The following is a 27767-nucleotide window of genomic DNA, read 5'->3' on the forward strand; positions in this document are numbered from 1 at the left end:
CCTCGCTCTCCCAGGATGCAGACCACGTGGCTCTCGTACTGACGAATGTCATTAAAAAAAACACTTGCGAAAAGGCTTAGCATGTTGACATGTTCAAACACACTACAGCCACCATCACCTCGCTCAAGAAAGCACGCCGCCGACGCTAGCGATCAAAATTCACGCTAGGCCTACGCTTCGGTTCAAACAAAGGTCTCGAACGAAGCAAACTGTTAAATCTATCGTCCGATGTCCCAAGAGTCCCACGTTGGGCAGCCAGATGTGGGGTCTCTCACACCCGTGCTCTTGGGACAAAGGAACGACAACACAGTAGTGCAAACAATCACAAGGGCATTTATTGCACCTTTCATAGATCAATGCCTGCTAGCCGAGTTGCTATCCACAAAACATGCCGATGGGCGCGCGACAAATCTAGAAGTCCGACTTACCGCGACCTGGTAGCGAGCGAATATGTTCGCCCCATGCTGGATCCCAACGCCTGGTCATTCGCGTGTACGGTCACGCGGACGGTGTCCAAGGCGGCCACGCGAGACGGTCTCGCAGAAGCATGGGTCGGCGCACGGGCAGACGGCATGTCCGTCCCGCTTGCTTCCCGAACCCCAAGAGGAAGCTCCTTGTCTCTCGGCGCCCGAGTAACCCCGCAGCGTCGCGACGCTCGCGCCATCTCTCGCACCGCGCTTGTACCACTCCGACCGCCGCGGGCACCAGGCCACACGGCGGGCGAAGCCGCCCTGCAGGGGACGAGCCATGCGGGAAAACTAGATCTCAGAGGAGGCGTGAGAGTCACGCATCCCCACAGTACTTAATTAGCACCTTCAGCATATCAGAGGCTTACGTTACTCTGCAACTGTTTTCTTTGGCAGTGGTCTTGCATGTATTGCCAGCATGTCTTGAAGGAGCCCATTTATTCTGTCATGGAATGAGTGGCGAGTTTTACCCATTTTGGTCACAGCTTTGTAAACTCAAACATTGAAAGCCTTGAATAATCATTTCTTACTGCCAAAGGTCCATTCATGCAGTTTAATAGCTATGTCTTGGTCAACTGTTGCCCAACAACAATGTTCATGACATGGTTGTTAATTTTCATAGTTATGTCACTCTTTATATATCACATGTACAAGCACTATGCAGAGCTTATTATATGAGGTGAAACTTGCAAAAAAGTGTGTGACATGTGTGATAGTATAAAGGCGCACTGGGGCGAGCCGCATAGTTGATTTCTGCGGATGGCTATACCCAAAAATGTAGCAAGTGATGACAGTAAGAGCTGACACACAAACCACAATTGAGCATGATGTATCTGAGAGCATCAGATGGCTGACTAACATTTCCGAAGCTTGAGCAGACATAGTTGGACCAGGACATGCATTTCAAGAAATCCACAAAATGCTGATCTGGGCACTGTCTTGCAACATGGACAGCACTGCCTGGTTCTTAGGCTACTGATCACGGCGGAGGATGAGGACCACCAGCAGAAAAGTTAACGATAAGTTCAATGAGTTGTACAAGACCTTTAAAAACAAAAGTTCATGACACTGACCAAGTCAATGAAGGAATACACAACAAGAACTACTTGGAGATTCTGAGGGTGTCCCATCAAGGGCTCTACACACAACAATGGGACAGCAGAATGACATCAATGCAGATGCAGTGCACCACACCAGAGTGCAATGACTGCATGTTTGAGAGCTCCACTCTGCAAGTGCTGCTGTCAAAGCTGAAAACTTGTGGACTCCTTAGTATTCATGTAAACAAGGTCCTCCTTTTTCCCTAAAATCATCTTAAGTCCCCCATCGTGTTGTATTTGTGCAAATATGGTATGTCAGGAGCACTTTTTGATGCACCATACCTTGTGGTATTCATTCTCAGCTTGGTACTGCAAAAAAAAAAAAAGAATAACAGTGATGTCCACATGCTCAACATGCCTCAAAAGCCTACACTAGAAATGAATGAAAATAACAAAGCCCACCTTTTCAGTGCCTAAAAACAGCATGTGCTCGCAGAAGTGAGCCAATCCAGGCAGCTCCCAAGGGTCTGACATGTAGCCTAGACAATAAGCGTTGAACGTCAAACTCATTTGCTAAGACAATGCTATACAGCAATGTTTATTCATTACAACATCATTTGCTACAGAAATTAACTTACCATCCAAAAGTGTAATTATTGGCTGCAAAATAAAGCTGACTAGGTATATCCCACAGACCTACTGGCAATAGCGTTATAGAATATGGTCAATATAGCGATATATGTATTTGACTAAAATGACAATGCATTATGGCATGTTCAGTAATTTCCCTACTTATCACTTGCAAAGGACATACAAGCATAAACTTTCTTTCAAAATATTTATTTCATAATACTGCTATCTCATTTAAGGCCACAAGAGGCGACATTAAACAGGAAATTGTTATTAAATACAAAAAACACCCAAATAGTGAACAACAAAAAAAAAAAAGCAAAGCACACTCTTCTAAATTTTTTCACCCCAACAAGTTACTGGTTATAATGATACTACAACAAATACATAGCAACACACAAAAACACATAGAAAAATCTGTTAATTATACATTGATCACAAGTATGTACATATGCTAATGCCTTATGCAATACAATTTAATGCAGGGATAGGCTCTTTGTTTAAAAAAAAATGAAATAAAGGTGGCTCATAAGAACTTAGTCTATCAGTCAGCTTGTTGTAGCGCCTTCCATCTTTATGCTGGTGAAAGCAGATAGTGACTCGGTACTAGCAAGCCAGTTTCAATTTTTTTTATTACAAGAGGAAAAATAGATATCTTAGCATAACATTACTATAACACATACGCTCAGAGTGTACATATGTTTGTGGCACATTGTATGGGAATGTAGAAGATAATTAGATTTTGATGGCTTAATCTTAAGACTGTAACAAGTTACATTTAGGACGTTTTGTTGAGTTTGTTACGCTATAAAATATGCAGAGTCCCATTTGTGTTAAGCTGCCACATTTGTACTTCTGAATCTGACAGCTTTTCTTTCTTTTTTTACACACTTTCTCAATTGTGTCAGTTACTGTACAAAATAATCATGCTACAAAATAAATATAATCTAGAATGGGCCTTTTTCAGATGTGCCTTCTACGCTGCTGATTTCCATGCAGTGTCTCATGGGAAGAATTGTTGGCCCTCGAACACTTCGAGGTCACATTTTGTGGCTTTTTGTTCCAGTGGCTTTCCATGCATTGCCAAGAGAATGAATAAATGAATAAATAAATAAATAAATAAATAAATAAATAAATAAATAAATAAAATTCATTCATTTATTGCAATGCCATTACTACTGTGCAATTACTATTGGGGGTTGCCCACTCCACCAGCACCACCCTTCGCAACAAAATCCACTGCTGGAGATGAAATGTATATGTCTAATGGTTAAAGTAACTTGAATGTTGGTGACAAAGCAGCACTCATTAACACTTGCATCAGCAAGGGTAGCGAGGTCCCCTGTCAAGTGAAATATCTTTATCTACACCAGTACCTGCCTCATCAATGAGAAAAGATTCGGTTTAGTCAAGACACTGAAACTACCTTTAAAAGTCCAACGGCCTTCAGAGAGTCATAAACATGTTTAACCATTTACTGATGACACATATAAATGCCTAGAAAATAATCTTCATTTTCTATCTAAGTGTGCACAACACATCCGAGAATAAGCATAACCACAGAAAAGAAAAGATATTTTGCCAAAACTTGTTTAGCAATAGGGGGGAAACATCCCGCAGAAAACTGCAAGTGTTCTTCACTCCAAGCCATCTGTGGCTTCGTTTGGAATTTGTACAGACAGTTCTCATCAAACGTGAACCATAAGTATACATTTAATTTGCTTTACATCATGTGTACAGCAGCACTGCACCCGGAGATCTTGCATCAGTCTGCCTCCTCACTGACCATGCTTTCAAGAGAAAGCGAGATGTGTGCCAAACTTATTCCTCATCCTGTGTTCCTGCTCTAAACCAACAAATGACACTTGTGTTCCATCAGGACAGAGGCGCAAGCGCTCATGAAAAAGGCTAATTAGCAGCAATATCACAAATAAGCACCAACACAGAATGACAGGGTAGAAATTCTTTTCTGCTGAAAGACATACACTTGTACTGGGATCAAAAACATATTTTGAGGCCAACAGGCAGCTGCAAAAAATCTTCGATTTTTTAAAGAAAGTAAAGTTTAACAATAAAGAGAAAAGCGTTCACCATAAGACCATAAAGAAGCACCACTAACCCACTTGGACATTCAGTGCAGCAGCAGACTTGTCAGTGGTTGGATCGCTTATCAGCAGCACTTTCAAGCCATTGCTAAGCTCAAGGCCTTGGTAGAGGTTCTTGTCCGATTCAGACTGTGTGATATGGTCATACACACGAGCTCCCTGGTCAGCATCGACGGATGGCATCGTGAAGGTTTTTGACGAGGCTCTTCTTATGGGCAAAAACCTGGAAAGATACCAGCCACTGTTTTCACAAGTATAATCAATTGCAGTAGAATTTTGACAAATGAAAATCACTCAAATGGAACAACATCCGTTAAATTGATTGATCTCGTGTTTGAGTAATGCAAAGAAAAAGCTCCCACTAATCAGAACCAAAATTTTCACAACTCTCTGTAAACAGAACCACAGAAGCGAGCTCTAAAGAATTTTTTTGGAGAGAGGCAGGACCTGAAATATATTTTTTGCAACCTGTCTCCTATCCAGAAAGCCATCCTTAACCCTTTCAGTGTCGGGTATTTTAGGGGGTTATGCACCCCAAGCACCAGGTTTTTTTCTCAGATATAAAACAAACACACTGGTTCATTTTTGGTTGTGCAGAAATGAAAAAGTGGCATGTATAATGGCAAATGCTTTCTTGGTGTGGTCATCACATTCCTATCTGACAAAAGGAATGTCAAAAGGAAGACGGCAGGACAGAAACGTGGAAACATCCTGTTACACAAGTGATGCTGAAAGGATTAAAAGTTGCAGCAGAACCCATCTAACAATGACTGTCAATTGTAATGCATTAGCACTGAATCAATATAACGACCCAACATATTTCTACTATCAAAATGAGTTATGTATGAAGCAGTATAGCGGCACTGCTCTTTCGTGCTTCCCTAAGAACACTCAGCACCATCTAGCATTGCCACCACAAAGCCTGCGCGTGGCCTCCGAAATGCATGGAATGCCGATGCGTGTGAATGCCAAGAAATATGTCATGCGGCAATCGGACTCCTCTTTCATGCTTCTTTTTGGATGCTCTGCGCCATCTAGTGGCACCGCCGTGAAGCCCACAAGGGACCCATGACACTAGAAGCATGGCTCCAGTGCCTGCAAATGCTGAGAATTATTCCCTCACTTGCTGCACACTCAGTGGCACATACTCAGTGACCCAAGTTGGCGAAAGGTTCATTGAAGAGTGGCATATATCCAATGCATTTATGGTGAAGCTAGCTGAAGTGTTGGCGTAAAAGGTGTTCATTGAAAAGCGGCACATACCCAGCGCATTTCAGGCACAGGCTGCCAAGTGCATCGAGTTGCTGTCTTTGAGGAACCCTTGCGACAGTGGTTCAATTTCGCTCAGCCTTGGAGAAATTTAAGGCATCTTTCTCATCATTGTGCAGCAGCACACTCTCAGTGGCACATACCTAATTACCTAAGTTGTCGCCAAAGATGGTCATTGAAGAGTGGCACATGCCTAGTGGCACGCACATACCCAGTGACCCAAGATGGCATCAAAAGGGACAGACCGAGTGGCAAGTCGAGGGCAAAGAGTTTCTACGAACAGTGGTACCTACCAAGTCCCACATCTACAGTGTTCCATGTTCACAGTAAAGAAGTTCGATGAGGAGCGGCATGCATGCACACATTGCCACATGCTCAGCGACCCAAGTTGGCCCGAGAGTTGGTTTCGAAGCCTGTGCATGTGGCCTCCTCGAACACTCATTGTCATGCAAGTCGTTACGGCCTTTTGCGAACTCAACACCACCACCTCACTTCTCAAGTGAGACACCTTTCCCCATACGTTGGCTGCATTCCCTGTGAATTTTGATGGGCATTCGTCTTTTGCTCCATAGAAAATGGATCACACTTTGTTGCTCGTACGCCATGGATGTGTGCAGCACAACCACTATCTTCAACAACTGACAGCAGTGCCATGCCGCAGAGCTGCTGACAAATAAGGCCCGGCCGGTCCAAGAAAGGTCCACTACTGGGAATGGATATGTTGACTTCGTATTTACAGCCGTAATTTGGTTTTTAAAAAATAGGCACAAAGACTTTCTGATTTGCGCTCATACATTAGCAAGCAAGTAGTAAAAGCTGAAATTGGTGGCAAATGAAAACAAAGCTAACCTGCAAAAAAGGCAGCAAGACACGAGAAAGGCTGGTCACAAGGCCAAGATGTGTAGGTAACTAATAGGTAAAGTTGAGGAAATGCCTAAAAAAAGCAACCCTGCACACATGAGCTACAGCCATTTTGCTTCCATTAAAGCTGTATTCACATGATGGAACGAATCACCGGTTTGGTCTGCAGACAAACATAAAGAGGCTCAGTGCTGCCGAACTACTAACTACTACCAAGGAAACTACTAACAAGCTGCTTGAAGCATGATTAATTGCAGCTCAGCCACATCACACACATCTGCTGACCAATTAGGCAATCCGTCCCGTAGGACGAATCAGCTTAAGAGGAAATCCAGGAGGTGAACATGCAATTTTTTCTAGCAAAATGACAGAACACATTCCCTACACTGTTGTGTGGCAAATGCATTTTCGTTGTTTGAATAATTATCACTCTATGCTAAGCACATACCCCTAAAATCTGCGAAAATGCATGCCACACACAACAAGATTCCCAGACAAACAATATAACGATATCTGATATGTAAAGCATCCATTATTCTCATGAAAGACTAAATATGTTTCTGTATTGGGGAAAAAAGGAAGATCAGTGCACACAAACAAGAAGCAAGGATAGATTCATGCTTTTGCCCAGTCCTGCAGAATAAAAACAAATGTTTGTGGCAGTGCAAGTCCTTGAAAGAAGTTCAATCTAATGTTTTCCTGTCACACAGTGACAAGCCACAATACACATAAGGTAGTAAGGCCCACCAAATAATAGTAAGACCTACTTCAATTTGTCCGCAATCAATTTTGTCCGCTTTAAATGTACTATTAGATGCAATTCACAGAATTGTGATATCATTTTTCATTGCCCAGTTAGAGTTGTAAACTTCATAGTTTTGTTTTACGAACTTTTTCGATTTTTGCCAATTATGAATAAAAAATTGACGACCGAAATCAAAAATTCAAAACCAGCAGTCACTAGATTTTGCGTTTTTCTTTTAAATGCAACAAACCTCGCCACATTTGGTGCAGTGGTTGCCGAGAAAAACGAATTCTCCTTTGACATGTATTGAGATAGGAGCACCCGAGCTAAAGCTTCCTCTTAAGGGTTGACATCCCTGCATGCTTCTGCTTTCTGTAGCTGAAGGCACGATCAGAAATCTAAAAAAGCTAGCTCCCTAAGAAAGAAAACTAGCTCCTGAAATAAACGTGATTGGCTCAGATCGCAGGAAAAAGGTATCAGTGATTCCCTACCTGCATGCCATCTTTCATAACCTCAGGATGGTAGGAAAACACAGTTTTTTAGAACACATAGAAGTGGTCTTTTCAGCACCGGAAAAGTTATCTAAACTCTGCAAGAAGGTCAACTCTTGCGACAGTCAGAATTGAAGCTGCACCATTAGGCACCAGCGGCAGTTTGCTCCATGCATAGAAAAGGTGGTCTACTCAATTCCCAAGCCCTGTGACCGAGCCTACATCGGTGAAACTGGCAGATATTTAAATGAAAGGCTCAGGGAGCACAACAATAACGTCACTACTGCCTCTAGACACCTAGGTATACATTGCCGGGACTGCAAACGGTGTAAGGAAGAGGAGCCTTTCTTTGAGCAGACCACAATTCTGCGCAGGTGTGCCGAAATATCCATGCGGGAAATAGTTCAAGCAGGCGAGATTTCAAAGCTTAAAGAAAATTGCGTCAGCATGCTGGCAGTGTTTTTAAGTGATAAGGAGCACCTCTCTTTAGGCATAGTGACCCAATAATGGCTGTTTCAAGGCTGCTGGTTCACGTGCTAACTCTGTCTGCAGAGTACATTCGTAGTACAGTCTTGCTGTTGTTTTGAATGGGACGCGGCTTTTATTCGCACTGCTATCAAGAAGGGGCTTCACATATTTCATTTCATTTATTTTCACCTTAAAGGCCCAGAGGCATTACATAAGGGAGGGCTTTGATCCTTGTGACAATGTTAGAACAAATGTACAGAACAGTAAAGAAACAACAATAAACAAAAACAAGCCAGGAACAATTGTGAAAAAAGAGAACATCGTGTAAGAGTAAGGGTAGGTGGGATCGGTAATTAAGCAATGTGGTTATTTAACATTTCGCGGAACTTTTTACAGTCAGTGCATGACATGATATCTTTTGGGTGATGGTTCCAATGGGTTACTGCGTCAAGAATGAAGTGTTCATGGCAGATGATCGGGTGTTAATGTGTGCTATGGGACGACTGTGGCTTAAGCAAGAAGATGTACGTAATGGTGGATTTAATATGGAATGCCTGGAGTGTGGATGGTAATAAAAGGTGTGAAGCAAGCAGAGACGAGAGATGATCCAGCGGGAAGCAAGTGATGGTAGTTCAAGTATACGTTTTAGTGCGGTTATGCTGGTTTCATGAGAGTAATTGGAAGTTATAAACCGAGCAGCGCGATTTTGTATTGCTTTTATGTCATAGACGATGAGCAAAATGAGAACAAGGTGAAAGCAGGAGCCTCCTGCTTCACCTGCTGGCTCCTGCTTTCACCTTGTTCTCGTTTTGCTCATCGCTTTGAATTTCCATCTCCGGCATTCCCCGTGTTTTCTATGTCATAGGTAAGATATGATTGGGAAGGGTGCCAGACAGATGACGTATATGCTAACTGCGGATGTACGAATGTATCTTCTTAGCTTTGTTGTTTCTGCGTGCACATATGTGTCGCTGTATATTTACAAGCACTTCGCGTGTCATTGAGCCAGTTGCAGTCAGTGCTTCGTGGTGTCGTTAATCTGTCAGTCCCTGTCAATTTATTGTGTTCTGTGTTCAAGTAGACATGTATAACCAACTAGCCCACCAGTTCGTCCTGAATAACTACAGTATTTTCGGACGAAAGTTTCCCAAAATATTGCATGCCATTTTCAATATTTATCTGCAGCAAAAAATATATTTTTTTTTTCAGTGACAATAGCTTGCCAAATGAACTTTTGCTGACTTTTTCAATGGATAACTTCTCGTTTCAGGCTACAGACATTTCTTTTTAGAGATTATCATGTTCAATAATTTTGTCAACACTGAAACATGCTGTATAACAGCAGACTTCTCTTCAACAGTGCAGTTGCACCAACTACACAGAATAAAGACTTACACATACAATATAGCAAAGCCCCAATGCCATACAGCAATGTGACAACAGGAATAAAGAGCATCTGAACGTGAGATTAGAACACAATTAACATGAGACTATATTTGTAACATTATTTGGGTAGAGAGCTACAAGGAATAATCTAGAAAAAGGTTTTATAGATATGACTAGGTGTTATCACCCATTTCGAAAAAAAGAACCAAACCTTAAACATTAAAGGACGAGAGGAGAAACAAATCTTGAAATAAGCTACATGTCACGCCATCAGTGTTTTAATTTGATTGAATGGGCAGCAGGTCGATGCATTACCTTGACTTTGCAAGGCTCCTTGCATCAGCACCTGTCGGCTCACAGCTGCATTTCCGATAGCTGTCTTAGCATTTTAGAAAATGTATTTTCAGTGACTCTTAAAAAAAAAAAAACAAGATTCCAGAAAAAAATTGGGTGCTACCTTTCCTGTTTAAAATGAAAACACTGACCTCTAGTTTGAACTATTAACTTAGTGAAAACAAAAACAGCATGACTGTCGTAATTTTCTTGCAGTCAATGGCCCCATGTCTCAGAGCTAATGAACTGAATAAAGAAAATAATTATTGCAAGCGTTAAGTTTTATAGTATTCAATTAACCGCTTCACACATGCTTCAGTTCATATAAATTCCAACATGTGCATCGGATCTACATAAGTCACACGTCTCATGTGTCTGTTTGCATGCAATTATAACATTTAAGGAATGCTTTGCATAATGTTGATTCTAACAAGCATGTTGGATCTGCTATAATCTTTTTTCTAATTTGTAGAGACTCTGTACATGCATAATTTCACTAAATTTCTGCATAATCACATCATATCACGCTGTGCCCTTACTAGTGATGCTTTTAACATCACTCTAGTACGTGCTACCATATTTGATCACATTATGATGTGTCCATTCCTTGCATCAGTCAGTACCCGCCACAGTTGCTCAGTAGCAATGGTGTCGGGCTGCTGAGCACGAGGTAGCGGGATCGAATCCCGGCCACAACGTTCGCAGGTTGTGGGATCGTTTTTCGTACCTGCAGCAAGTCGCTTTTTCATCCACTTTCATTTCCATTAATTTATTGTTTCCTTGGTTCATTTATTAAGCACAAGTAATTTCCCCTATGTTCTCCTTGGTGTCAGTGTTTGTTGGCTTTTCATGATATGACTAATAAAAATCGGGCCCCTCGGTTAACCTCCTTTCTTCTCGTAAACCAAAAAGGTTATATGGTATAACCTCCTTGCTGTAAACATTAAAAAGCACTTCCAAGTGTGGCATGAGACCTCATACTGCACACATAAAGAATAGAAAAAAAGACTACGTGCAACATATTTCAAGCGGTGCAAGTACACGCAACTGGCATAAAATGCATCGGCGACAATGATAAGCCTGCAGACATGTCACCACAATTATTCTATGTACCTCCGCGATAATCTTGCTAGTAACAGCGCAAAATGTAGACAAGAGACGAGACATGGACGAGCAGGATGGAAAACCAACAAGCCCAAGCAGCTATTGAGCAATAATGAGACTCGAACTACACACAAATGTCAGTGCCACTATTAGAATTAGCCACGATAGCGTTGTTAAACAGGGTTGAGCATCCAGTGCGCGTTCATTAATTCGTTACAGAAAATGCGTCTGTCCATGAAGGTACTGGGGCTGTTGTGCTCTGAAGAATGATAAGCGCTTTGTAGCTCTAGTTCTACGCGACGACATAATGCACCTAAAAATCGCAAGAAACCACCAATTGTGTTAAAGCGCCGCTTTTTCAGCATTCCTTCAACTTGCTTCTTGCCAACTTGAACAAGGTATGTGTATCCCATCTGGCAGATGTGGAAAATCATTGAATCATAATTACAGATGCAATTCTATTTCTTATCAAAAGATGTGGCACGGTACCTTCGTTCACGCAGTCCGCAGCTGCTATAGTGCCTTCGTAACGTCGAAGCTGCGCTGGCTGTGCGTCGGCTCAAGAAGCTCCAGCCGGAGCAAACGAACATCACAGGGGAGCCCGCTTAAAGAAGGAACGGGCGGACAGCCTGCCACACGTTCATTTATCACTGCCACAATGCCGAAGCCTAGAAGCAGCGGCAAGTAGCAAGGACAATTTGTAGAGAACTTGCGAGGCAGCCGGTCTGCAAAGTGCGTTTACAAGCTGACCGTTTACCCACTGCAACTGTACTATCCCACAGATAACTGGACAACCTACCACGCAGGCACTGTTCATCCACACCAACCCACACCCCACACTGCCCACACCATACAAGACCAACAAGACAATAAACACACACATCTTGGCTAGTGGTGGCTACTTACGGCCACTTCAGGACTTCAGTTGCTAAAATCCGAACCCGCTAAAAGCACATCGTTTATTCAAGAATTATGCTGCAATTCTTAGTCTAACAAAAGTCTGTAGACCTAATGACGATTGAAATAGTTAATTTTTACAGAATGTTTCACTCGTTAGGTCCAGACTAGCGTACAAATCGATCCGATCCAATCTAGTCCATTGAATCCGCTTTAGTTATCGTCCGCTTTAGTGTGGCAGTGTGGCTTTAGTTATCAACGTTGCCATTGCATCCGCTGTAGCGGCTGTTGTGCTGAAGCATCGGTTAATAGTAGTAGATAACCACCGATGGGATGTTTGCTCTTGGTTCACAGATTTTCTTCATCGCAAAGCGGTGATCTGTAAACCGGAGTGCAGCGACACAAGCTATGGCTAAATGTGCCTATGCGAAATGTGAACTCGGTCAGCAACTCGGTTGAGGAGCACATAGTCATTCGTGTGTTGTACTTTCCAATGAAACGATGTCAGCATTAAAGCGCTGCTTCTCAGAGAAGCGCATTGACGATTCCGCGGTTAATCCTGTAATTAAAAGGATATCTTCGAGAGTTCTGCCTGGTGCCTTAACACCTGCGAATAAAGATGCTGTTGACTGGTAAGTTCCCGGCATGCTTAAATGTATCCTTTTTCTCTGGTTTACACTAAGCCCTATATTGCTCGCACTTCATAACGAGGACGTGAAGACTTTGTGCCAATTTGAACAGGGTAGGTTTTTTATCGGCGTTTTAAAGAGGTGCCTTAGTTAACCATGTTTATACAGGTCATGGTTACCATGGTTATACACTGTCCCCCTAAGCTCCCCTCCACTATTTTATCGTTAATTTTAATTCTTTGATTTAATGAATGGTGTGAATAATTGTTTCTGTTAATTCGCTTTCAGGGACTTCCAGTCGCTGCTGGCGTATGGTTGTCACAAGCACGTAGTTGTTATCGACACAAGGTATACGCAGGTAAATACGAAAAGTGCCACGACTAGTAAACTATTTTCTCGCAAGAGGACTGCAGCATACTGAACAGCCTTGCTTGCTTGCTTGTAAATACTTACAGGTCTTCCAGACTCTTACCGGGCACAAGCACTATGTGACCAAGGTATGGCTGAGTGAAATATGAGCATTCAGTTCGGTTCACCGAAAGACTCGGAAGTGATTAACAGTGGTCGAAGCAGCTGCGTGTCTCTTGAGCCAACAACACCCCTTTTTTGACCACTGTTGAGCATCAGTGCTGACACACCAGTTCATTAGATATTTTTGAAGGTCTTGATTCAGTGATCACTGCACTGTGATTACTATGGTCTGCTGTGGTGGGCTCAGTAGAAGCAGAAAATCTTCATTGTAATTTTGTACACAACTTTAGAGCTTTTCAAGTCAAGCAGTTTTCATGCTATAAGAGTAGGGTTTTTAACTGAGCAAGTATTTTGTTAAGCTCAAGTGCTTCACTGCTTTAGAAAGACATGTATGAAACCTTGTCGCATCATCGTTCAGTACCTGGGCATTGTGGGCACATTTATTGAGCATTAACTAGAAAAATATTCGTGTGGTACTATTTTAGTCAAAATACAAACCTTCAGGTTGTCAATGTGATATGTACACCTGTGAGCAAAAGCTTACAGAACAGGGATTCCACAATAAAACTGATATTCTTCACTGCCTATGCATGTAACTTGAAATTGACAACTGCAGTCTGAACTTAGTGTTCCGAACGTCTCTGTGTGCACTTGTTAATTTCAGTTTGTGCATCTCAGTTTTTTTCATTTATTATTATTATTATTATTATTATTATTATTATTATTATTATTATTATTATTATTATTATTATTATATAAACCTGTGGTCTGTATACTTCTGCTCATTGGCGTACCTCCGGGAGGCATTGTGGCATTTCTGGTAGCCAAAGTTGTGTTGCTTCGGAGCCTAAAACTCTGTTGATTTTCAGGTCAACAGTTATTGGGACTGCTGACATGAAAAATAGAAGTGAAAGATGAAATAAATTAGCAATCCAGAAAGCTTTTCAGTATGCTTATGCCCTACAAATAATTATTCAGTATAAGTCAGTAAATAGGATACTTAAAATCAGCACAGGAAATGACACCAACATGAAACCAGCACATGTCTATGGGCAAATTTGTGCTTGTTCTTTGAGTTGCGGAGCAGCTAGCACTGCTCTGCCAACGAGACACTTCTTCTGGGGCGGCAGAGCAGCTAGCGCTGCTCTGCCGCCCCAGCAGAAGGGGCCCTCAACCTCCAGGCCGGTTGCCTCAAAGGTCTCGTCTGCCGAGATGAAGCCTTCACGTCAGATGCAGCGCTTGCAAGAGCGAATGTCCAGCGCCTCACAAGAGGCGATGGGCAAAACAATCAGCCATATGGCGCCGCCGGAGCCTCAGGAACGGCGAGACTCTCGCGATCGCTCCAAAAAAGACAAAACTCTTGTACCTGGAAACCTGGTACCTGGAAAGGGCCTGTGAGCTAATCTTCATCTCTTAAACATACAGTGCAAAACACATTTATCATCATGGAGACACAAATAATACAATGGAATGTTGGAGGACTTCATAACCTAGACGACATTACAGAACTTCTACACAAGCATAATCGAAAGTTGCTATGTGTTGAAGAGACACATATGAAACCCACACACACAAACTTTCTTCATCAGTACACCATTTATTGTGAAGACCGCAACGAGGCGAATGCCTCGTCTGGTGGTGTAGCAATAGTTGTCAAGTCTGTAGCTTGTCATCATGTTGCCCTTCAGACGCTCCTTGAGGCAGTCTCAGTTTGGGCGATTCTTTTTAATAAATTAATCACTGTATGTTGCATATACATAACCCCAAATTATAATCTCGGAAGAAGCGATATTTATAACCTAATTGATCAGCTCCCGGACCCCTACATACTCGGCGATTTTAATGCCCACAACACCATGTGAGGAGACTCGCGATGCGACGCGAAAGGTCGTTTTATTGAAGATTTTCTTGTAAACTCCGGTGCTTGTCTCTTCAATAAGGAGGATTCAAAGTATTATAATATTCATCATAATTCATATTCATCAGTAGACCTGTCAATTGGCTCTGCTTCAATTTTCCCCGACTTGCAATTGCATGTAACCAAAAATCCTTATGGAAGTGACCACTTCCCTGTAATGTTAAATTTAATACGTCAACATGAATGGCCTCCACATGCCCCCTGGTGGAAACTAGCCTCTGCCGAATGGAATCATTTTAAGGAATCCACCTACTTATCATGACATCACTGATTTTAGCATAGATGAAGCAGTAGTTTATCTTGTTTTATACTCGCCACAGCAAAAAAAAATTAATTCCACAAACACAAGGTCTCTCAGGTAAAAGATGAGCAGGGCAGACTGGCGTGAAGGAAACGAAACAAAGCGTGGGGTTTGGTGTGTCGCACCCCGACTGCAGAAAATCTCATGGAATTTAAATTGGTAAAATCACAGGAAAGGCACACGCGAAGACAGGCAAGGAAGGCTAGTTGGGAGAGGTTTCTCTCGGGCATCACATCCTACATTCAAGAGTCTAAAGTATGGAATGGCCTACGAAAGCTAAAGGGGTAGTAAGTCCACCCATTGCTCTTAGTTGACGACCAAGGGACTACCTTGGAAGACCAGGCCAATGCTCTGGGGGAACACTTCGAGCACGTATAAAGCTCCACACATTATGCAAAATCATTCCTTAAATATAAACAAGTAGCTGAACTTCAGTCACTGGATTGTGAATGCCGTCCGAATAAACCATACAATCGTCCTTTTAATATTGCCAAGCTTAGAACTGCCTTGAGCACATGTAGAAGCTCTGCACCGGGAGCTGATAGAATCACATATGACATGATTAAAAACTTACGCACCAACACACAGGTGACACTTCTGGCACTTTTCAACTCTATCTGGACGGCCAGATGCCTCCCATCCTCATGGAAAAAAGCTATTGTTATTCCTGTCTTGAAGCTGGGTAAAGACGCTTCCTTGGCGGCGAGTTATCACCCGAGAGCTCTTACAAGTTGCCTGTATAAGCTTTTTGAAAAAATGGGTAATCGTGAACTCATACATTTCCTTGAACTGAACAATATGTTTGATCCCTATCAGTGTGGCTTCAGAGAAGGGCAGTCCACAACTGACCATCTTGGGCACTTTGAAGGAAATATCCATGATGCATTTATACATAAACATTTTTTTCTTATCAGTATTCCTTGATATGGAGAAGGTGGATGACACAACGTGGCGTTACGGGATCTTGCGAGACTTGTTGGAAATGGGCATATGTGGAAATAGGTTAAACAGTACTAGAAAGCTATTTGTCGAATCATACCTTCAGTGTGAAAATTGGCAACATATTGTCGCGACCTTTTATACAAGAAACTAGTGTACCCCAAGGAGGCGTGCTTAGCTGCACGCTCTTTATTGTGAAGATGAACATGCTTCATTACCACCAGCCATCTTTTAGTCCATCTACGTGGACGACATACAAATAGGTTTCAAATCCTGCAACCTTGCAGTGCGAGAGAGGCAAATACAACATGGCTTGAACAAAGTGTCCAAATGGGCAGACGAAAACGGATTTAAAGTGAACCCCAACAAAAGTTCTTGTGTGCTTTTTGCAAGAAAGAAAGGGCTCACTGCAGATCGCAATATCAAAATGTATGGGCAACAAATACCTGTGAATAAAGAGCACAAGTTCTTAGGCATTATACTTGACACTAAACTAACTTTTATTCCACACACGAAATATTTCAAGGTGAAATGCTTAAAAACAATGAACTTACTGAAAATTCCATCCCACACAACATGGGGCAATGACAGAAAGTGTTTAATGAATCTTTACAAGAGCCTCATTCAATCACGACTGGACTATGGTGCCATGATCTGTCATTCTGCCGCCCCAAGCGCGCTAAACATGCTAGATCGCGTCCACCATCTAGGCATCTGGCTGGCCTCCGGCGCTTTCAGAACAAGTCTCATTAAAAGCTTATATGTAGAATCAAATGAGTGGTCACTCCATCTGCAGAGAGCATACATCAGCCTAACATTTTCTGAAAGTTCACTCTAATCATCATCATCCGTGTTCTAATACCGTTAACGATATGACATGTGCTACACTCTTTTGTAATCATCTCTCTGTAAGACAGCCTTTTTCACTGTGTGTGAGGGAGCTTAGCATTAAAATGGATGTCCAACTCCTCGAATATCGCTTAATGCCTCCTGCAGAGCTGCTACCGCCTTGGGAGTGGCAGCTGATAGAATGTCATATATCTTTTCTACAACTTACAAAGCACACTCCAGAGATAAAATCTGAAAGCGTTTCCTAGAACTCCAGCACAAGCACTCCTGTACGGAATTCTATGCAGACGCATTGAAGTCGCATGCAAGGCTGTCCTATGCAGCCATTGGTCTATCCTTATCGGAATCCGATGTACTGCATCCAGAAACAAGTATCTTTACGGCTGAGGCCCATGCGCTATTGTTGGCTATGAAGCATATAAGGAAATGAACACTCCAAAACGCAGTTATATATACAGACCCCCTAAGTGTCGCGAAGTCCTTGATGTCACTCTGCGAGCACAAAAATCCAGTACTTAACAAACTCTATTCTTTCCTGTGTAAAACGGGTATATCTAATCAGCATGTCATCATATGCTGAGTGCCTGGCCATAGGGGCGTCGACGGTAATGTTCTGGCGGATGAGATGGCCGCGTCAATTGTATTACAAGCTATCAATCCTACCGCTGCTGTCCCTGCCACAGATCTGAGGCCTTTCTTACGAAGATAACTGTGAAACCACTGGCAACACTGGTGGGACGCGGAAACAAATAATAAGCTGCACGTAATAAAGCCACAATTAGGTTTCTGGCCCTCAGCAACAAAATCACGCCGAACATATGTTCTATGCAAAAAAGAGGTGAGGTGTGCAGACATATGTCCTATTCTGTCATCTCAGAATAGGACACACATTTGGTACGCATAATTTTTTACTCACTGGAAATGAATCGCCAACCTGTGGTAGATGCGGGGAGAGGCTGACCGTTCTCCACATCCTCCTGGAGCGTTGGGAAGCCGAATCTGAGAGAGACATTTTCCCCTATCATACCGCAGCACATCCCTCTTCATCCTGTCATGTTTCTCGGTCCAGAACCATTTTTTGATTCTAATACAGTCCTAGGCTTCCTGAAAGATGATGTCTTACATGTTATTAGCTCCATACATTCGTAGCATTTCCTCTCCTCAGAGCATGCCACTGCGATAGTAGTATTGTATAGCACATGCCTCCAGGCCCTTGTTTTTCAAGGGCCCTGGTGAGGCAGTAGTGCTCTTGCCAATTTTTTGATCTGACATATTTTGTATGTTGTATCATTTTTTATCAGTTCATTTTAATGCTCATACTACACGTCATTAGTCACCGTCATAATCTTATTAGACGTAGCTTTTACGCACGTTACAGGGGCTATTTTTCAGACCCCTTTACAGCCATGTCACATCAACTTCATAGAACTCATCACTCCACAGCGAAGTCACTTGACACTGACATGGTGCTCTTTGGTCATAACTGCCCCTTGCGCCAATAAACAACGCACATTCATTCATGTGTGCGGGTCTCTTGCTCTAAAGCAAAAAAAAAAAAAAACGCATTTCTTAAGTTACTTTTTGGGCCATTCATTAATTGTAAAACAATCCCATCGCTTTCACTTGTATTAATTCCATCCGCACAATATGCCCACAGGGTTTATAAGTTTTCACAGTCAGCTTCATTATCTCAAAGATGACCCGGCGCGGTGGCTTAGCAGCTATGGTGTTGTGCTGCTAAGCACGATGTCGCGGGATCAAATCCCAGCCATGGCAGCCGCATTTGGATGGGGGCGAAATGCAAAAACACCTATGGGGTCCCGTGCATTGGGGGCACATTAAAATCCCCTGGTAGTCAAAATTAATCCGGACTCCCCCGCCATGGCATGCCTCATAATGAAATCCTGGTTTTGGTATGTAAAACCCCAGAATTCAATTCAGTTATCTTAAGGATGCAGGTTATTGTGTGCTTATGTAGTCCTTGATGTCTGAGAAACTCCTCAGAAATATCAAATCCTGTCCTTCAAATGACACATGTGGAAACAACAAGCAAAATCTTAGCAAAATAACTGTCCTGCCACACATCCATGGATCGTCCCATCATTTTATAAAAATTGCGAAGGATTTTGATGTGTTTTTTTTTTTGTTTTGTTTTTGTCAGATAACCAAAAAATTATGTGTGGCTCTGCTATCACCAACACCGAAGACCAGTGGAGCTGCGGGAAGGCCAGTATAGTAGTGCCAAACCACACACTTAGTCATGGGTGGCTCTGCTATCACAAACACCAGAGACTAGCAGAGCTGGGGGAAGTTAAGGCTTCAGAAAAATCCATGCAGTCTTCCTCTGGGGGGGTTTCAGCTGGGACGGCGCGCCATTTGAAGCGCCAACTGCAACAGAAGGGATTTGTTGAGACGCCATTTGCGTTAGTGTCGTGTGAGACGCGCTGCACCAATGTGACGCGGCGGCCCCCACCGCGCCTTAGCTCTGATGCATGCTAGCTCCGATGCGTACACCTGGTAGCTTCTTGTAATCCGTGGAAGCGAGTGCACAAGTTTTTATCGGAGAGCAATGACGTCACACCACCTGTGTCCCCACCGCGCCGCTCCTTCTCTCCTGCTAGGCTCCACCCACCCTCGTCCCATAGCTATGCTGCGCTATGCTATTTTTATACTCTGCTTTCACTCTCTCTCAGATCTCTCTCCCCCAGCTCGGCGAATATTTTTTCATGCGTGCGATGCTATTTTTATACTTTGTGAATGTCAAGAGAAACCCAGCACGGTTCTAACAGCTGCAGTGTAAAAACTGGAAAGGGTTGTGCCACAATAGACATCTTCTAGACCATGTTACACAGCGCTGACGACGTCACTAGCATACGTGTAGTGGTTGTAATTGTTAAAATGCATCTGTTGCCAGTTCTTGGCAGGGTGCAGTTATGCAACGTTTGGAGTGCGTGTAGATCATGAAGGCAAATTTTTAAAATTTTTTTTCTTCCGTGAACCTCTACAATCATCCTGTCAGCCAGCTAGATATGTGTATTGGAGAACATTTATCTTTTCTTGCTCTACTTAAATGGACAAAAAATTGAGTTTGAGGATTTTCGGGCACTGATAACGTTTGTTGGCATAGGAACTAAAGGAAACATCAAGATGAATAAAAAACATTTCAGTAATATGTTGGTAATAAATGTTGAACATAAAGACCAAGAAAAGCATAGCTAAATTAATGGCCAAGATCAAGCATGAGAATATGTGGCTCTGTGCCGCAACCGCTATTTCCCCCTCCCCTTCGAAAACACGTGCCTCCACTTTTACCTGTGTCTTTCACGGAGGGCTGGTAGCGACAGTTGGCACCGCGGTGTCCCGACTACTGGCGCCGCCCTTCCACCCACACCCCTCCATGTATTTCCTCTGCTTGGCATTACGCAGGCTTGGAAGGGAAGTAGGGGAAAAATCACTGCAAAGCATGAAGTACCCAGGCACTTGTGAGTATAGTGCATGCCGCGTAAGCATTCCATTTCTCTCTTGTGGCCAAGGTCAAACAAGGCATGCCATGGGCTGCGTTCCAAGAAGCGAGTGGGTTCGATGCTGACAGAGTTCCTCCAGTTTAGTAGGTTTCGCCAGCACACTTACCATTCCCGTTCAGTGTTCATTCAAACCCTCAACTGTTTTGCTCTGGCACTCAAGCCTTCATGCGGAAGCAGTGGTGGCTGCCATTCAGTGTGACTTGACACCATGGCACTGCTCATTCGCTGGTCGTGCTGCTAAACTATGCTTGTGGGATTAGCTATGATGAGTGGTACTGCTGTTGCCCCCTGTGGAGCTACTGGTCATTTCAAAGGCTCAGTGCAGCCTTTGAGAAGAACAAAGAACTTTCACCATTGCTCTCCTGAGTCTTAGTTCGATTGAACGCCACCAATGTAGCTTTTGCGCAAATACTTGGTGCCTTAACGGATGGAAAATGCAAATAGCCAAGAGCATGATGCTGAACAGCTATCCTCGGCAAGCCAGCCTCCTACGATGCCATCCCACGACATCCTCTCCGTGGCGAATCTGTGCAATGGGTCTTCAGGAGTACGCCCTGCACCAGGAGTAGGCCCTGCACGGTTATTGGGCTTTTTCAAACACTGTATGGTACGCGGTAGGTTTTAGTGGCACCCTTGTTGCGCATTCTCCATTCCATGCGCTCAGTGGCTAAAAATTACTGTTTTCACATTACGTTGTGAGAGCCTATTTTTTTTAAAAATATTTTTATGACTATGCTTCAAGATAATCATGTGACACTCCTGCTTAGATCTTTTCCATCCTCCGTGTTTGATGCTCACGTTCAGCTCAATTGACAGCAAGTACGGTTGTCGGCAGTGGCGCTGCGGACACGTGGTACGTATACGGTGTACACATGGTACATATATGGTGTCATGGACGAAACTACGGTTGATTTTGTGGACCAAACAGGACTTAAGAAATTCTCAGCGCCTAGCGTTATGTGCAACACATCGAAAAGCATTACAGCAAGCCGGACCTCCTGCGGTTCTATAGTAAATCATGGATAAGTGGCGTTACATATTGTCAAGCTTCTTTGCGCACAATTCCAGCAGCAAAATCTTTTGTTAATGAGGCATGCTTTCATTTGATACATTGCTAAAAAGAAAGTACAATGATCAATTCCGAACTGCCAAAAATGCACATGCGCCACAGAAACAAGAGCATTCAGGAGTACGCCCTGCACCAGGAGTAGGCCCTGCACGGTTATTGGGCTTTTTCAAACACTGTATGGTACGCGGTAGGTTTTAGTGGCACCCTTGTTGCGCATTCTCCATTCCATGCGCTCAGTGGCTAAAAATTACTGTTTTCACATTACGTTGTGAGAGCCTATTTTTTTTAAAAATATTTTTATGACTATGCTTCAAGATAATCATGTGACACTCCTGCTTAGATCTTTTCCATCCTCCGTGTTTGATGCTCACGTTCAGCTCAATTGACAGCAAGTACGGTTGTCGGCAGTGGCGCTGCGGACACGTGGTACGTATACGGTGTACACATGGTACATATATGGTGTCATGGACGAAACTACGGTTGATTTTGTGGACCAAACAGGACTTAAGAAATTCTCAGCGCCTAGCGTTATGTGCAACACATCGAAAAGCATTACAGCAAGCCGGACCTCCTGCGGTTCTATAGTAAATCATGGATAAGTGGCGTTACATATTGTCAAGCTTCTTTGCGCACAATTCCAGCAGCAAAATCTTTTGTTAATGAGGCATGCTTTCATTTGATACATTGCTAAAAAGAAAGTACAATGATCAATTCCGAACTGCCAAAAATGCACATGCGCCACAGAAACAAGAGCATTCAGGAGTACGCCCTGCACCAGGAGTAGGCCCTGCACGGTTATTGGGCTTTTTCAAACACTGTATGGTACGCGGTAGGTTTTAGTGGCACCCTTGTTGCGCATTCTCCATTCCATGCGCTCAGTGGCTAAAAATTACTGTTTTCACATTACGTTGTGAGAGCCTATTTTTTTTAAAAATATTTTTATGACTATGCTTCAAGATAATCATGTGACACTCCTGCTTAGATCTTTTCCATCCTCCGTGTTTGATGCTCACGTTCAGCTCAATTGACAGCAAGTACGGTTGTCGGCAGTGGCGCTGCGGACACGTGGTACGTATACGGTGTACACATGGTACATATATGGTGTCATGGACGAAACTACGGTTGATTTTGTGGACCAAACAGGACTTAAGAAATTCTCAGCGCCTAGCGTTATGTGCAACACATCGAAAAGCATTACAGCAAGCCGGACCTCCTGCGGTTCTATAGTAAATCATGGATAAGTGGCGTTACATATTGTCAAGCTTCTTTGCGCACAATTCCAGCAGCAAAATCTTTTGTTAATGAGGCATGCTTTCATTTGATACATTGCTAAAAAGAAAGTACAATGATCAATTCCGAACTGCCAAAAATGCACATGCGCCACAGAAACAAGAGCATTCATGCACCACACATGCGCAAACAAATAAGACTTGCCATATTTTTTAGAGATTCCTTTTGCACATTTTATCTTTAGGCGAAATAAACACCAGCACTGCCAAGGTAAAGCGCCATACTTATTTGGTTCTTACAATACATTGTGATGAACAAGGAATAAGGAAATTTCTTGTATATTAACGACTCTCATATATACTTTTCTAAATTATTAGTGTTTTTAATCCCTCTGCATTCCCTATATATTAGCCTGGTATGAAGGTATTTTTGTCATTCATATGTTCAAGAGAAAGTCTCAGTTTGTGAGATCTGTGGGCCATGAACACCTTTCTGGGTCTGATTGAGTGAGCCCGGCTGAGTATAATTTTTGTGGGTCTAAATGAGCCTGGCTGATTATAGTTCTGGTGAGTCCGAGTCAGAGTGAGCTCTACTGAATAGTATTTATGTGAGTCCGTGTGAACCCAGCTGAGTAGAATTTTGGGGAGTCTCAGTCCGAGTAAGCCTGGCTGAGTTAGTTCTCATGAGTCTGACTCTTAGTGTTCCCAACTGAGTGGGATTTCAGTGAGTCTTAGTCCAAGTGAGCTTCGTTTATTTTGCCTGCCTATGGTCAAGCGCCTAAAACTAAAAGCAGTGTGACAAACTTTGACAATAGAAATGGCGCTAGAGAAATCACTTTTGTAAACTAAGCTCGCAGGTTGAGCAAATTGTTTATTTGAAATTGTAGAAATCTAAAGGTAAGATAAGGATGGTAGCCTTTTCAGGGTAGGTAGGGTGGGTAAAGCTTTTTGTGCTGAGGGTGAGGGTGTGTGGGTAATTCTTTTATAGGTGAGGGCAGTGAAATTTTTCAATGTGAGGTTGAGGTGAGGAAGAAAATGAGGACATTTGCCTACTTGTGATAGTTGGACATAAAGTAGCTTGAAGTCTATGCAATGAAAATCTTTCATCAAAAACCCACTGTTGTATGTATGTTGTAAGTGTATGTTTAGCACTAGAGATGGGTGCATCTCCTATGGTAAAGCGGTCATTTTTGAAAAGCAATAACATTTTTGCGGTTGTGAGATTTGTTTGTGTTTGCAACAAAAATACTTCATTGTTATACCAGTAAAATGAGAAAGGTCCAATTTATAAGCAGTCTCATTTTCTCAACAATTGTAGGTTGTATCACTTCAAGAAATAGCAATGCCAGAAAACTCAATTGCTGCAATTTTGATACAAGAACTGCTCCAATGCAGAGTGATCCAGCTGGCTGAACATTTTTTTGCAACCAGCCACCACTCCACCAGCCCAGAAGATAGGCAAGGCACTTGTAGTGTTATCACGCTGTTTGCAAACGGGGAGAGGTCTGTTGAGAGGAAGGCAGGCAGCAAAACAAGACCCATTTTCACTGTAAAAGATAGAAACTTGTGGCATTTGTGGCATTTACCTGATCACCCTCTCATGTGTGAAAGTCTACATTGAGCAGACTGGCAGTTGCATCGCTGAGTGCCTATGTCAGCATAACAGTACATTAAAGGGAACACCTACCTCACACCCCTTAGCATACTGTTCAGCATCTGATCGCAAACCTTCCTTTAATTGAACAGAAGTTATCACCAGGCACAAGGATCGAAAGCATGTGAGCTTATTGAAGCTCTTCCTATACAAAGGCAACATGAGAATTACATATCTGAGCTATCAATCTCTTTACTTGATTGTGAGATGCTCGCTGATTTACCTAGCTCAGTGGCTGTGGTGTGGTGCTGCTGCTGAGCATGGGGTTTGTTTCCTGGCCGCAGTGGCTGCACTTTGCTGTAGGCAATAACTTTCATGTATTGTGCTTTAAGTGCATGCTAAAGAACCCTAGGTGGTTGAAATTAATACGGAGCCCTTGACGGTGTTCCGTGTAATTCACTATGCAATTTGGAGATATTAAACCCCATAATTTTTACTGATTTATTCCCTGTGTCTTAATGATGTGCATGCACAAGTGGTTTTTTTCCTTTATTTCTGTTGCTTCTTATAAAACTTAGTTGTTAGACAGCATGGTGTCTTGTGTCTGTCCTTTCGCATTGTTTCTATGTTGATTTTAAGTATACATCTATTCCAAATGGCCCATTGCTCCACCCTACTGCATCAATAAATAGTCGTTTTGCTTCTGCTTTCTGCAGCACTGTGGTATGCTGTAAAATTTAGAATGAGTGTCCCCTTTCCCCTCATGTCTTCAGGAACTTCCACTGGTATTTTTCTTTGAATCTTGTTTCCTGAGCACTGCTGTTAAGCTTTCGATACATACAATTTTCCTTTGTTTTAGCATGCTCATTGTATCTGTTAGAGCAGTGAAAGAAATTCCAGCAGGAATCATCTCGGGATGAATGTCGACGTTAATGGGATTAGCATTTACACAATGTAGTGACACGTTGAATCGCCATCTGCGAATGAGGCATGTACTGCAGCCATGCTTCTCTATTGTGCACCACACGCTGCGCCATCTAATGCCGCTTTGAAGTCCATGCGTGATGTGTGCCTGAATATATATTCAAACTAGATTGAATATACATGGCATGGACTCGATTCTGCGCAGCATCAAAGAAATTAAAAATAAAAATCTTTTGGTGGATAATTGAAGTGCAGCCTGTACCCTGTGGCACATATCCAGTGGCCCAAGTTGCCGTCAAAGAGGTTTATTGAATAGCAGCACATACCCAGTTGCACATAGCCCGTGACCCATATGAGTCTGACAGCTGGTTTCAAAACATTCCCTCAGCACAGCAGCCCCATGCTCTGCCCATTAGACATTGGACTACCCAGTGACAGAAGTCAAGTAAAAGAAATTAGATACTAACAAACAAACAAAGAAAGACAGGCAAACGTACCCCGAACTGGATGAAGTTCCCAAAGAATACCAATCAAGTTAAAACAAGGTTTCCTCCATTTGTTCATTCCATTGTGCCATGGCCTGTGTCACCTTGCTGCTGTTGTCATCATGCCACCATTGTTGCTCTCATAATGTTATCGTCATGCCCTTGTTATTGTGTTGCCATCTTTGCAAACGGTTGGAGGAGTTTGCATAGGATTGCTCGAGTTTTACACAAATTTTGTGGGGCTGATAGGTGTTGGGAAGTACCTGCTGTTACAGTAAACAAGTTCAGAACTAAGGAATTGCTGGAGTATACTGATTCTTTGCCTCTCTTGGAAAGTGCAGCATGAATAAAGTAACTTGTTTCCAAGGCGGTCTGTCTTCCACACCTTTATATAGTTTAAAGCAGTTTGGAAGTGATGTTGACAGAATTATATTGAAAGGCTAGTTTAAAAAAAACACTGTTCATGATCATGAAAAAGATGTCTGTAGATTTTGATAGCACAGATATGAAAGATTTCACATTGTATAATTGCATCACCACACATTGCCCACTCATCAAGTGAATTGAAAGTACACTAAGAGGAATATCAAGTTAAGCCTCTGAAATAGCAAAACAGGCATTCTTTCATGACAGGGGGGATCATAGGCCAGAAGGGATGCAACAACAAGAGACAGGCAGCAGCGTGTCACTGCAGCAGCTCATCTTGATATTGTGGATTCTGACAGCATTTGCGTGGGTAGCGTTCAGTATGTTTTGTTAACCCCTTTTGTGCTTTGGGTCAACTGGGTTTGTCTACGCATTCTTGGTAAAAATGGCTGAGAACGAGCTATGCTCGTCGACAGTACTTTTAATTTTCTAGCAATGCAATAGATGAGTTGCTTTTATCTCGGTGCTTCTCGTAGATGGCAGCACACAATCTGTGGGGCAGCGTAAGCAGGAGAGTGAGTTTATTCTGCAGAGGAATAAAACAAGTTGGCAACTGCAGTCTTTAGAAATAGAGCCACTAGCAACATGAGCTTCATTAGCTTCTTCACAAAAAGAAAAGCTGAATTCAGAAATGAACTAAGTGATTTCAAAGATTAAGTGTACTGTTGTTTGAGTGAAGAAGACGCCGAGATTTTTGGTGCACTCAGCTCGTCTTCTGAAAGTGACATAGGCAGTGGTGTGAACTTGACATAACCATAGCCTGTGTTCCTACCTTGCTTTCAGTTTTTGGCATCTCTAGTTAAAACGTTTGATGTGGAGGACGCAGGTGACCCATTGGAGTATTTCAAGGGGGCGAACGTAGTTTCATGTCCTCTTTTGATACCTATTGCACTGTATATTGACACGTGTACTTGCAGCTAAGTGCAGTACAGTGCAGTTAAGCTTCACTTTTGCAATAATGCTTGATATTTTGTATAAATGAACACTTCAATCATTGTCTGCAATGTTTTCCATAAAAAAATCCACAATAAAAAGATTCCAGCCATTTTGGTCAGAATTCAGGATGATCGCGTCGCACAGAAGGAGTGAAAGAAGGATTACTTTGCATTCTAAATGAAGCAAAGACTCAATCTTGCAAGTGTTGAGTGCTTATTGCTCCATCAAACCAGCCAACATACAGGAAAATACATTGAAATGTGTGGCATTATGCTGACATACCAGCAGTGAGATTTCAATGCACAATAAAGTTTAGCTTTCATTTTTTTAAGTAACAGTAACTCTTTTCGCCAAGTCAGTGACAATAGAGTTTTGAAAGAGTGCTTAAGTAGCTTGAACTGATTTAGTGTTGCTTTTTAGAGCCCATTAATATACAGTAAACTCTGGTTATATTATAATTTCATTTGGAATATTGCTTTAGTTGAAATTATTAGTGGTTGATAATAGCAATGCATGCACCTTAGACTGGGTTATTCAAAGTAAGGTTAGTATGAAGTGCGAAGCAGAATATCTGCGCAGGACTGCCCAGTACAGGATCGATGGTACATAACCCTTTGCTTTGCCTCAGATTAATCTGGAAAGGTAGAGAGCACTACGAAGGTCACTACACCCTGTGG

General features: G+C 42.6%; 2 protein-coding genes across 3 annotated transcripts in view; one reads left to right on the plus strand and one right to left on the minus strand.

The window, feature by feature from the left end:
- Window positions 1–11764, minus strand: part of Ide (Insulin degrading metalloproteinase) — a 247923-nt gene extending 236159 nt beyond the window's left edge. Inside the window, exons 1-4 of one of the 2 annotated variants that reach the window (XM_075676326.1) lie at window positions 11389–11764; window positions 4257–4465; window positions 1970–2046; window positions 1850–1876 (exon numbers count right to left, since the gene is read on the minus strand). In XM_075676326.1, the coding sequence (XP_075532441.1) occupies window positions 1850–1876; window positions 1970–2046; window positions 4257–4465; window positions 11389–11489 (414 nt within the window). In that variant the 5' untranslated portion in view covers window positions 11490–11764. Of the gene's footprint in view, window positions 1–1849; window positions 1877–1969; window positions 2047–4256; window positions 4484–11388 lie in introns of both variants that reach the window. The other variant, XM_075676325.1, reaches the window with a different exon arrangement.
- Window positions 11765–11994: 230 nt separating this feature from the next.
- Window positions 11995–27767, plus strand: part of LOC142565900 (WD repeat-containing protein 11-like) — a 293411-nt gene continuing 277638 nt past the window's right edge. The window contains exons 1-3 of the mRNA XM_075676487.1: window positions 11995–12428; window positions 12714–12783; window positions 12881–12922. Coding sequence (XP_075532602.1) covers window positions 12298–12428; window positions 12714–12783; window positions 12881–12922 — 243 coding nt within the window. The 5' untranslated portion in view covers window positions 11995–12297. The remainder of the gene's footprint in view (window positions 12429–12713; window positions 12784–12880; window positions 12923–27767) is intronic.

The sequence above is a fragment of the Dermacentor variabilis genome, unplaced genomic scaffold (assembly GCF_050947875.1).
Source record: "Dermacentor variabilis isolate Ectoservices unplaced genomic scaffold, ASM5094787v1 scaffold_12, whole genome shotgun sequence".
Lineage (NCBI taxonomy): Eukaryota > Metazoa > Arthropoda > Arachnida > Ixodida > Ixodidae > Dermacentor > Dermacentor variabilis.